The sequence below is a fragment of the Lipotes vexillifer genome, unplaced genomic scaffold, assembly GCF_000442215.2.
Source record: "Lipotes vexillifer unplaced genomic scaffold, Lipotes_vexillifer_v1.1 scaffold456, whole genome shotgun sequence".
Lineage (NCBI taxonomy): Eukaryota > Metazoa > Chordata > Mammalia > Artiodactyla > Lipotidae > Lipotes > Lipotes vexillifer.
Genome location: NW_006789438.1, coordinates 80136 through 92529, shown reverse-complemented (window position 1 = coordinate 92529; position 12394 = coordinate 80136). Strand labels below are relative to the sequence as shown.

The window sequence follows — 12394 nt, the reverse complement described above, 5'->3', positions numbered from 1 at the left end:
GGCTCACGCGGCACGTGGGATCCTCCCAGACCGGGGCACGAACCCGTGTCCCCTGCATCGGCAGGCGGACTCTCAACTACTGCGCCACCGGGGAAGCCCACAAAGCACTTTTTAATGTAAATAATCCCCTCTTCCCTTTATAATACTACTGTGAAGAGTCCCATTTTAAAGAGTAGGAAACTGAGGAAACAAGAGACTGTCCCAAGATTTTAGACATTTTATGGATTGAATTCAGGGCCAGACCCTAAGTTTTTAGATACCCAGAGAAAGAAGGGGGAAAAAATATCAGTGAATGGCATCTAGTCATTCAGGACAAAGAATCCTAGTCGCCTCCGTATCGCTCGCCCTCATACCCAATTCAACTCCTTCAGGATAAAGTATAGACTCCTTAGCTTAAAAAGTCCCCTGATGGGAGCTTCCCTGGTGGCGCAGTGCTTGAGAGTCCGCCTGCCGATGCAGGGGACACAGATTTGTGCCCCGGTCCGGGAAGATCCCACATGCCGCGGAGCGGCTGGGCCCGTGAGCCATGGCCGCTGAGCCTGCGCGTCTGGAGCCTGTGCTCCGCAACGGGAGACGCCACAACAGTGAGAGGCCCACGTACCGCACACACACACACAAAAAAGTCCCCTGACGATCTGGCCACATCTCCTAACATTTCTCTACCTTTCAGTATTTCACATTTCTCTGTATTTCAACTGGAATAACTAACAACTTCCTAACACTTCCTAAGTGTCCTAACACTTCTGAAATGTCTACCTCCATGCCTTTGCACATGCTATAAGGGTCTTCCTGGAGCGCCCTTACTACTCATCCTCACCTGGCTGATTCCCACTCGTCCTTCAAGACTCAGCTGAAGCTATTCTGGAAAGCTTTTCCCAAATTCTCCCAGAGTCTCAAGTAAACAGGTTATTTCAGGCTTCTGCTGACCCAGCATTCACTTGTTGGACAGCCTTTACCACATCGCACCAAGTGTTGGTTCCACCTCTTCCTCTGGACCCATGTTACCCAACTGAACTTTCTGCAATGATGGAAACTTTCTATATCCACACTGTCCATCACAATAGCCACTAGGCACAGGTGGTTACTGAGCACATGCAAGATGGCTAATTCAACTAAAGAACTGGGTTTTTTTGTTTTGTTTTTGTTTTGTTTTGTTTTGTTTTTTTGCGGTACGCGGGCCTCTCACCGCTGTGGCCTCTCCCGTTGCGGAGCAACAGGCTCCGGACGCGCAGGCTCAGCGGCCATGGCTCATGGGCACAGCCGCTCCGCTGCATGTGGGATCTTCCCGGACCGAGGCACGAACCCGTGTCCCCTGAATCGGCAGGTGGACTCTCAACCACTGCACCACCAGGGAAGCCCAAGAACTGGGTTTTTAATTTAATTTTAATTTTTGTAAATCTAGATTTAAATAACCACCTGTGGCTATAGCACAGCTCTAGACAAACCGTCAGCTCCAAGGACAAACACCATACTTACTTGTCTCGGTATCCCTGACACCAACCACAGGACCTGGCACAGAGCAGGATTCAGTGTTTGTCAAAAGAATAAGTGAATGTGTAAGTGTCTATAAACACTTATTAAGTTGGGAAGTGATTCCACCCAATATTCCCAGCATTCTGGATTATCATATAAAATTCGGCCAAACCAGTCACCTCTTGTAAAGCGCACCTTATTAACTATCATGGGGAAAAAAAAAAAAATCCTCAGTAAATCACTCATTTCTGCTCAGGGCACTTTAGCTTCACAATCATGCTTAAATGACTTCCAGATGACTTCTGGACAAAGGGTGATGCTGTTTATGAAATATTACAATACTCATGCAGCATCATTTTGGAATGTCGAACTCAACTGCAGTGTTTTATAAAGAAAAAACATGGGCTTTTTACCCTGATTCTATTAACATAGAAAAGAAATTTCTATGTTATTTCTATTAACATAGAAAAGAAATTTCTATGTTAGAAATTTCTTGAATGCCTTAAGTATTCCCAGCATATTAAAGACTATTCTGAAGAATTCTGTAAAATTAACCATCAACTCTCCTGACTGAATTCATTTTTGAAATCCCATACAGTATTTGGAGAAGCTGTACAAACTTGATTTGATGGGCTTCCTCACTGCCATAAGCAGAATGCAGAGAGAACATGACCTCCTACAAAGGACTAGCCAGTCAAATCCAATTTGGTTCCAATTAAAACTCTCGGTTGACAGAATTCATGAGCTTGACATATGCTCGGTCATTTGAGATTTTAAGAAATCCAAGATGCGAACTTCACAAAGCAGAGATTAACCAGGGCGGACTCCGCATCCAGGCACCCACTACCAAATCCCTCCGAGTGCACTGGCTGGCAACCAAAGGCATCGACAAACTGGTCGGCACACACCGCCCACCCAGAGCAAGGAGGGCTTCTCCGTTTCCCAGCCGGTGCGTCTCACATCCCTGGTGGTGACACAACGGCTGAACAACTGCTCATTAATGGCCTTTTGCTGTATAATTCCTTCTCTAAAGGGAGACTAATCCTAAAGTCTAAAACTGTATGTGAAATAAAAAGAAATAGGTGAAGCATCCTAGAGCTTGATTGGGCGGGTGGGAAGTGAGGGATTCAAATACATAGTTCACTGCTTTTTCATTGAATTTAAATGTTTAATTAAAACTGAAGAGCTATTTCTTACAAAAGAATTAATGTTCACTCAAGAAAAAAACAGGCAAAAATAAAGTAAAACATACATTTAAACCTTGTACCAATGGCAACAGTTGGTATATAGGCTGCAGCTTTGTTTCCCCTTTAGGCACTTTTAAAATAGTGAAATAAATACCAGCCAACATTTACATAACACTCACTCTGCTTCATGCACTGTCCTAAGTATTTAACATCTATTTAATTCATTCAGTCTTATCTGCACCTTAAAGACAAAGAAACTGAACAGAGGGAGGTTAAGTAACTTGACCCAGTTCACAAGCTTGGAAGTGGCACATAATCTCTGTCCAATTTTTTCTGTGGGAACATTATGTTCAACTAAGCAGTGTGGGAAGAAAAACTTCTCCTTAGCTTCACTAAATCCTTAACTGCTGTTTCAATACTCTGTCAGAAGCAGCGAGCACAACCTGCTTGGCTTATATTTGATTCCTGTTCCCCATGTGCGGGGAGGGGACGAGTTAAGATAGGAGACAGTCACTGACTTGGATCTAATACTCAACAGCTGGCTGCAGGGCACAATCCGTAATATGAATTTAGATTCCTTCAGGGCCATAGCTCTTTGATGTTCTTACCATCAAACTGTCACCTTCTTGCCTCTACATATTACATAACCCACTGGCTTAGCCGTTTCTAAAAGCCTCCATTTAACTTGAGTCAACTCTGCTTTTATTTTTTTAACCTGGATTCTTAAAATCTATCGTTCCCAATTCCTATAAAATCTAAAAGTGCTTATTTGGATGATGAACTTCAAATAAGTGTGGAGAGCAAAACAAAATAGAGGTTATAACAGGTGGAAAGAAATTTTCCCCCATGTAAACTGTTAAATTGGACACTTTCAACTGTTAAATTTCCAATTTTGGAAACTGTTAAATTGGCAGTGAGATGCCACTGCCAAGCTCGGAAACAGCCTCAGAGACCCGTAAGATGCGCTATGTCCTCATCCCAGCCCCCAAAACCACCTGCCAATGTCCAAGGAGACAGTTTTCTGCTCGTTCACGTAGAGGTTGTCTGCCGCACCATCACCCTGAAATACTTTGGATTATTCTTTATGGTTCTGTTATCCACACAGCAACTCCTGTGGCAACCATGGTAATTACACTGCAGCCTTGTTATCTTGGGATAACACTGTAATTAACCTGTGTCACTGCAGCATTCACGGTCATAATAATTGCGGCAAAAGAAGTCCTATGGAAGTAGCATTTTTCGTTCTGGCTTTCAAAAATAACTCCAGCAATCATACTTCTTAAAAACTCAAGTTTGTTTTGCCCCAAAACATATGATTTCCTCTGTAGAAAGGCCACTGAACCAAGCTCTCTGAGTGCCCCCTGAGAAACAGTAGACTATCTCTGTCATTAAGAGCTCCCAAAGAGAATAGGAGAAACAAACAAATAAACAAAAAACATTTCTCGAAAGAATACTTACAGCTCTTCTAGAAAAGGGAAGTTCTTAAATGCATCTTCTGGTAACTGAGTAATGTTGTTCATGCTGATATCCCTGGAAAACAAAGTTAAGAAGAATGTTAACTAAGTGATATTAGACTTAAAGCACTTAAGTCAACAGAAAAATAATTAGGTGCTGAAATTTTGTAAAGAAGAAAAATGAGCATAGAAGACAGACATAAGAATAGTCATAATTTAGCTTCAGAATGCAATGCTCAGGAAACAGAAAAGTTAAATCTTTTATTATAAATTACATCCCATCATTTGTAACATACCCAGATCCTGGGTTTTCACCCTTTAAATATTCTTGGAAAAAAATGTCTCCAAAGACCTACAATGAGTGAGCCGGTGTGGCTTTTCATTGCTCTGGTGTTCAAAGTGCTGTACCTGATAAAAATAAACAAATGAATACCCAGAACTTGATAAAAGGGATCTGCAGGTACGGGTGGCTTCTTAAGCCACTGTCAGGGATAATAAAACAGGTCCTAACTGTACCCCAGTCGTATGTTCTGCAAAACCTATAAAAGTCCTCCAGGTAATAGCTGTAAGTAGATTTCATTTTTAGCCTATGAACAGATGCAGGCTGCAAACAAGTGCATACATGACAGGTATGCGGTCCATTTCCAGTTTTTCCTTAAAGAGGCAGCAGCAAGGAGGGTACTCACTCGATGATATCACTTGACAATTAACTAGTTCAAGCAGCTGAAAAAAATTCTTTATTAACCATTTCCTTCCTCCCTGGCAGCTGCCTTTTAAACTGGCTTTCTCCTTCCACACTCTACTTAATCTGGACACTGTAAAAGGCAGCTGAAGGCCGCCTCACCAGGGACAGCCCCCGCAGGCTCTGGGTTGCCTGCCTTACCCAGATGCCTCTGCCTCTTATTTGCTGTTAAATTCTCTGGCTCAGCCCACAGGTCTCTCCTTTCTAGAAACCACCATGAAAATTCACACGTGACTTTCCCACAACTGAATTAGACATAATAGTCTAAGGAGGTGGAAGAGACATCAAGCACACAAAAACCAGCCGACAACAGTACCACTGTTCTTTTCACTACTTTGGTCAGGTAAAAATCTCCTTTAAAGGACACCCTGAGTATCAAGGTAGGTGAGTCCCTTCTCCCCATCTTTCCTCTCACGAACATTTAGAAATGGTACTTGCATCTCTTCTTACTAGCCTTTCCCAAGGCAGGTTTGGAAAACTTCTTGGCTTGGGAATAATAAGAATGGCAGTTGCAAAAACAGCAGTAGCAGCTAACATGTTGAGAATACTGATCATGGGATAAGACTGCATATCAAATCTCACTTTACGATTGAGGAAACCAAGGCTTACTGGGGCAAAGTAACCTCCCTGAGGCCACCAACAAGTGGTGTAACAGGACATGTGAGCTCCACAGTCCAAGATCTTAAACTCCAAACTCTGGGTCTTCTAAAATATCATTTGAATCCTGCTACTTTGCTCCAGTAAGTAAAGAAATAAAGCAAACCCTGAGTCCTACCAAGGTTAAAAAGAGGGAGGGATACTGCCTCCAAGACCTTGGCACAATCATCAATGAATCTCAGGAAGAGCGCTTCTGATTGATGATTAAAAAAAAGAACTATAGGGCTTCCCTGGTGGCACAGTGGTTGAGAGTCCACCTGCCAATGCAGGGGACACAGGTTCGTGCCCCGGTCCGGGAAGATCCCACATGCCGTGGAGCGGCTGGGCCCGTGAGCCATGGCCGCTGAGCCTGCGCTCTGCAATGGGAGAGGCCACAACAGTGAGAGGCCCGTGTAGCGCAAAAAAAAAAAGAACTATAAATAGCTTTAGCCATTGAAGAAACAAAGTTCTGAAAATTCTCTGGAGACAAATCCCAAGACCATACGGATTCACATGCATTCCAAAATTGTCTATCATTAAAAACAACTCAAATTCTACTAAAGATAACTTACAAGAAAAACAAAATTAATACACTTTTCAAGGAATTATTATTTTTAAATGTACGCCCTGATACTAATTTAATCAGCTATCATTATCCCTGGAGAAGGGGGAGGGGGAACCCTTCATTTTTCATAAACACTGGAGCAATGTGCGAGAGAAATAGCACCCAAATAGGGGTCAGATGGAATATTGTTTCATCTTGGGCCTCAGTTTGCTCATCTGTAAAATGGGGGAGTTGAACTGATTGATTGGGGGTCTTCCTGGCCTGACATTATATACTTCTGTGATTCACTTTTTTTTTCTTTTTTTTGGTAGTTTTCATGGAGGGGCTCATCCTACCTGATGAAGATATGTGAGGTTCAATTGATGGAAAAGGCATGTTTCTGAAAAATTTACCATAATGCAAAATTTAAAGACTACTAGTTTGCCATTATAAACCTACTGAGTCACTCCCACTGGAGCACATTTTCCCTTAACGAATAAATTCACTCTTAAGAATACAACAAAACTTGTACTCACATTGAAAAGCAAAATAATAATGAGTAAGCAGTGATTCTGTAAAACATCACACAATTTTGGTGTTCTTTAGTCATTCCAATAAAAGGAGAATGGACAACTATAATTTATTACTTTACAAAAGGAGGCACTCCATACTGTTTCCTCTTAAGTTTGGCACACCTGAATTCAGGTGAGTATCACAGCAACAGAAAAACTGACTGACTGCCTCACCAGAAAAGACACATAATTATGATAGAATTTATACCACACTCTTCCCTGCATTCCAGTTTTTAAAAATGCGTACATCTATATAACTCAGAGTAACAAGACATAACAGGTAGCTTTGCTGTGAGCTATAAATGCAATTAGTGGGACTCCATATTTACAAACTAATAAGTGTTAAACATGTGGTGAGGTTTTGTTTCAAAGCTTCAGGTTCAGAAACAACACTTGTTTCCAAATTGATCTGAATTTCACAGACTCAGAGTTCTATCTTTCTAGGTATTTTCCATCATATTTTCTAGGCCTCAGTTACAAAGCATTTGTGAATAAGGAAGAGAAAAAAGTAAATAAATAAAAGAAAGGGACAGGGGACCTGGAAGATGTTATCTCCAGAGAAGCTCTGGAAACATGTAGTTACAGAGTATAAGGTGGGTGGGTACTCATTTAAAATAATGAGGACTAATGGTGATAAACAACCTACAGACAGCCTTAAGAGTATATTCCAGACCTGACATCACCGATACTGGCAAGAGAGCTTGAGGCTGGAAAGGATGCTGGGGGTGATGAGTTAACTGTAACCATTTACAAATGGAAGTCCTAAGCCAATAATTACAAATATATTGGGCTCATATGCCTATAAATTACTAAAATACATACGTAAAAAAGTGGTGTATATAGAAAATTTTCAGCTAGAAGGTAACACCTCTAGGTCAGTGCCTTGAACATTCACAATGAGCAACACAATCTTGCCAGGAATATCTGTAATTAAACCCAGAGATCTACCACCCTGCGTTCCTACAAAGAAAATAAGTGTACCATAGAAAACAAAATAATCTTACAAGGTCAGAGCACCACCAACTCACAAACACCTCTGAAGAGTAATTTCAAGAGAACTGACGGCTTTACTTGAAGCCAGCCCAGCATGGATGGAAGGGTGCAGACTTGGGAGACCAAGGCTTACCTATCGATTCACCAGCACTAGCTCTGTGATCTTGGGCAAGCTGTTCACCTTTTCTGATTCCTACCTTCTTCATTTGGACAAATGGAGGAAGTAGTAACTAAACCTTGTAGAATGCTGTGAAGATCAGAAAAAGTCGTCACGTATAAGAAGCTAAATAAATAACAGGTGTTATCTCATCATCCTCCATGTTCTGGCTGCTCCTGGAAGCTGTGTGAATCTAGTGGACAGAGAGCCAGCAGGCCAAGAATCTCACCGCCTTTGGTGGCCTTCCTTCCCAGAAAAGAAACTACTTTTACACAAGGGAAACACTAAATGGTGCAGAAGGTCTAGAACCTGGAGTTGTTCCTAACTACAAAACTGGATTCTAAACTCCAGAACTCCAGGAGTCGAAGCTGTTAAGATAGAAGAGCTCTTTGAGATCAAGTACTTTGTTTTAAAAGAAAAAAGTTGAAGCCCAGTTGTCGGCGGAGAAGGGAGGGAGGGAGGAAATTACATTCTTATAGGAAATTCTTAGAAGGACAGGAAAGACAAGAGCCATTTTCAGAAAGATCAGGAGGACGTCCAGCAGGGTAAGTGATGAAGCAGGGGACAGAACCTAGAGCTTTTGCTTAGTAGGGGGGAAATGCCTGAATGTATCTTTTCTACACATACTGGTTCCCTAACAGATTTCTTTATAGTTGGGCCTTTCAAGGTACACCAACTGGTACAGGGCACACGCCTGCATATCACACCCAATGCAATATTCCCCAATTTTTACAACAAAGATCAAAAATGTAAAAGCACATCACCCCACGAGGAAAATAAAGGTGTATGCTCCACCAGCAGTCACTGATTTCAAAATTAACAGTGAAATGGCGCAACTGTTTAATTCAAACTACTAAATCTCCCCGGTGCTTACACTCTCATCTTTTTTTTCCCTCATAAAATTCATTAATATTAAAGTATCTACAGAGTAGAGAGGAACATCATGTTTCAACAAGGTACCTTGTAAAATGCTCCCAAAGCGAGCCTAACCTGTTTGCTGATGGCCCAGCGTGTACCACCGTGGACTCTGCCACCACATGCTTGCTGGTCTGGGCCTTTTGCCATGGAACTATTTAATTTTAATATACTGTGATTGACCCATGTTATCTAACTTTGAATAAACCTTCCTATTTGTGTTAGATAAAACTACACTGCTGCTGCCATAATGTTAATAGTAAGTCAAATATTACCCAGCAGTCTGAGAAGTTGATAAATTATGTTTAATAAATTACAAACAGGTTCTAGAGAAAACATCATTCTGTAATATATTCTCCAGAAAGTGGTGGTGATGTCCTTAAACTCAACAGACACATGCTGATAATGATTAAGAACTAATACTATTCCAATGACTTTTCTAGGGTCTTGTCATCCACCAAAAATTTTCAGGCCGCTCTCCAATTAACAGATGTCTACTGTCTGAACAAAAACAAAAAACTAAAACTGAATTTGAAAAATGGCCTGGGTAGAACACATTGGAAGGGAATGTCTCTCTCACGCACAAGTAGTGTAGATAACACATACACCACCAAAGTTCTAGACAAAGCTTATATAGAGTTTAATTTCTTTTCTGACAGGGTTCCATATCTTTGGGCAAGTGATCTCTTTTGCTCCCTACTTTTATAATAACAAAGCAACCTATGTTCACTGTTTTTTAAGAATTGAAATACAGGGAAAAGCATCCACAATATCAATACCCAGAAATAACCACTGTCCTATTTCATGGGTGTCATTCCAGGTTCTTTTTCTCTGGATGGTATGTATTTTTGCCAACATGAAATGCTATCGTTCTGAACATATGTATCTCTTGATGCCTAAGATTCTTCATTTGCAAAATGGAAAAAAAATTCTCTGAAAATATATTTTAATGAAAGCATAAGTACTTAATATATCTCAATGCTATTTTTGGCAGGCCATACATCATAGATGGGGAACTTCACACCTGGAAGTCACCATGCCAAAAGGAAAAGAGGTTAGTTAAGTCTCTTTTCCAGAGACAAGGAGATATACTGTCACCCACTGAACAAATATGTACAAAGCACCCAATTATCCACATAGGTGCAAGGCACTGTGCTAGGATGGTGAAGCTTTTATATCAAAAGATATATTCACAGTTCTCTTTTTTACTTTCTTTTAATTAAAATCCATCACTCCACTCTATTCTTAACTTATTACTGCTTGAGACATTGTTGCAATGTGTAATTAAGTTTTAGGCAGCAGGATAAATTGGCTCCGTACTATCTGGCATCTTCCCTGGTGTTTCAAGCACAAAGGCTCAGTGCTTCCCAGCAGACAGATCCAAAACTTGATTCTCCAAGCCTTGCAATCCTTAAGAGGAGAACTGCCACAACAACCATACTGTCACTTAATAGATAAATGTTAATCACTGCCAAGAAAAGTTACCACCTTGTAAAGTCATGATCTGTTTAAGGTATCTGAATATCCTAGTATATAGTCTTCAAATCTTAAAAAATAATAAAAATACAGTAAAAAGTTTTGGCTACAGGAGATATAGAGAAGAATGTTTAATTCATTTTATGATCTCCTACTTTCATGGATTAAAACCCCTGTTTTAGAACCTTTTAGCATTTTTCCATTAAAGACTTCCAAAGCTCTATTGACACTGTTATGAAAATGAAAAAATACAAAACTGGAAGAAAACATTTGCAAAACACTATGGGATAAAGGATTTGTATCTATAACACAGAAAGAACACTCAAAACTCAATAAGAAAATAAACCTGATTTTTAAAAGGACAAAAATATTTGAATAGGTGCTTCACCAAAGAAGATCACACAAATGGCAAAAAGCACATAAAAAGATGTTCAACATTAGTCATTAGGGAAATGCAAATCAAATCACAATGAGATAGCACTCAGCTATTAGAATGGCTAAAATGAAAAAAAAAATCTGACAATAACAAGTGCTAGTGAGAATATAGAAAAACTGGAACTCTCATACACTGCTAGCGGTACAACCATTCTGGAAAACAGTTTGGCAGTTTCTTATAAAATTAAACATATACTTACGACTATGACCCAGCAATGCTAAGTATAAATGGGTGGGTTAGGAGAAAGGTTGGCTACAAAGGGAAAGTTTGGCCCACTGGAAATGCTCTATATATCTTGATTTTGACTGGTGGTTACATGATTGTATACCTTTATCACAACTCTTAGAACTGTATACTAAAAGTATGTATTTTACTGTATGTATCAATAAGTTAAACATCAATTCTTGTGTTGGCCTTTTATAAATAAGTATATATATGATACTACCTCTTCACATTTCTTCCACAGGAAAAAAATAATTCATTCTGTGGCTAGAAATCCTCTTTTCCAGGACTTGCCCAAAACCAAATAACGTGATGCACAGCACTGGCTTGGCTTCAGAGTCAGGAAACCTGCAGGTTTTTTGCGTTTTGTTTTGTTGCCTTTTTTGTTGTTTTTTGGTTGTTTTTCCAGCCTCTGCTATCCACTTGCAGGACACTGGGCCAAGCCTCTTCGTTCTCTCTTTACTGAGCACCTATTAGGTTTGCAACTGACTGTATGCTGGGTCCCAGGTAGATAAAGACAAAGAAGACAGAGTGTTTATCCTAAGGGCGCTCTGCAATAACAAAGCAGTAAGTAAGTACTGTGATCCTCCTGGCAGAGTGAGGGAAGATGGTCAACCTAATGTGGGACCAGAGAGAGACTTCCAAAGGCAGGGCGGTGGTGCCAAGTTGGAAAGGGCAGATATTACTTTATAGAGAGCTGCTATTTCAATCTCTGGTCTCACTCGTTATGTCGGCACTATTTCCCAACAGACATGTAATCGGCTTTTGTGCAGGACAGTTCTTCGTTATGCAAGACAGTCTTGCTCACTATTGGGTGCTTGGCATCTCTGGTGCCCTGGTGCACTAATTAGTGCAACTGAAAACATTCCCCAAACGCTTCCAACCTTCCCGCAGGAAGCTGGCAGCACAGAGAGGGATGTGAAATCTATTCAGCGGGTGACAAACGGCATCTTTTAAAAAGAAATATAAGGAACGGTTAATATCAAAGTTAAGCACATCACACAGAAAAAGAATAAATATTGTTTCATGACAATTATTTATATTTCATATATATATATATATATATATATATATATATATAGGGTCATGATGTAAAATGTAGTCATCATTGGATTCATAGGAAAAAAAAAATTGAAAGCCTCTGAATCAGATAACTTGTTTGTTTGGGTAGAGGGTGCCTTCCAGGCAGTGGGAATATCATGTTAAATGAGATAAAACCAGAGTGGTCAAAGGGATAAAACTACACAGGAATTGGAGTATTCCAAGCACACTGGATATAACTGGCAAGAGAAGCTACCAAGGCAAGCTGAAAGTATGTCCCCAAAGGCCTTTGTGTATGACCTCTAGAAATCATAACTTTATTCTAAAAGCATGGAAAGCTGCCAGTGGAAGTTTAAGCATGTCACGTTTGCTGCAGAAAGATCATTTTAGCAGCCATCTACTGCCAAGGGATGAAAGGAAAGGAAGTTATTAGGAAGAAGAAATCCCAGCTCCTCTGGAACTCAACCTCCTCTACTGAAAAATATTCTGTACTTGCTAACTTCGAAGGTCCTTCCCAAATCTATCATTATGACTCCTACTTCGGCA

The 12394-nt window shown here is 40.4% G+C and overlaps 1 protein-coding gene across 1 annotated transcript in view; it reads right to left on the bottom strand.

Annotated features, from left to right (window-relative positions):
* LGR4 (leucine rich repeat containing G protein-coupled receptor 4) overlaps nucleotides 1–12394 on the bottom strand; it is a 98160-nt gene that overhangs the window by 41107 nt on the left and 44659 nt on the right. The window contains 1 exon segment of the mRNA XM_007462601.1: nucleotides 4119–4190. Coding sequence (XP_007462663.1) covers nucleotides 4119–4190 — 72 coding nt within the window.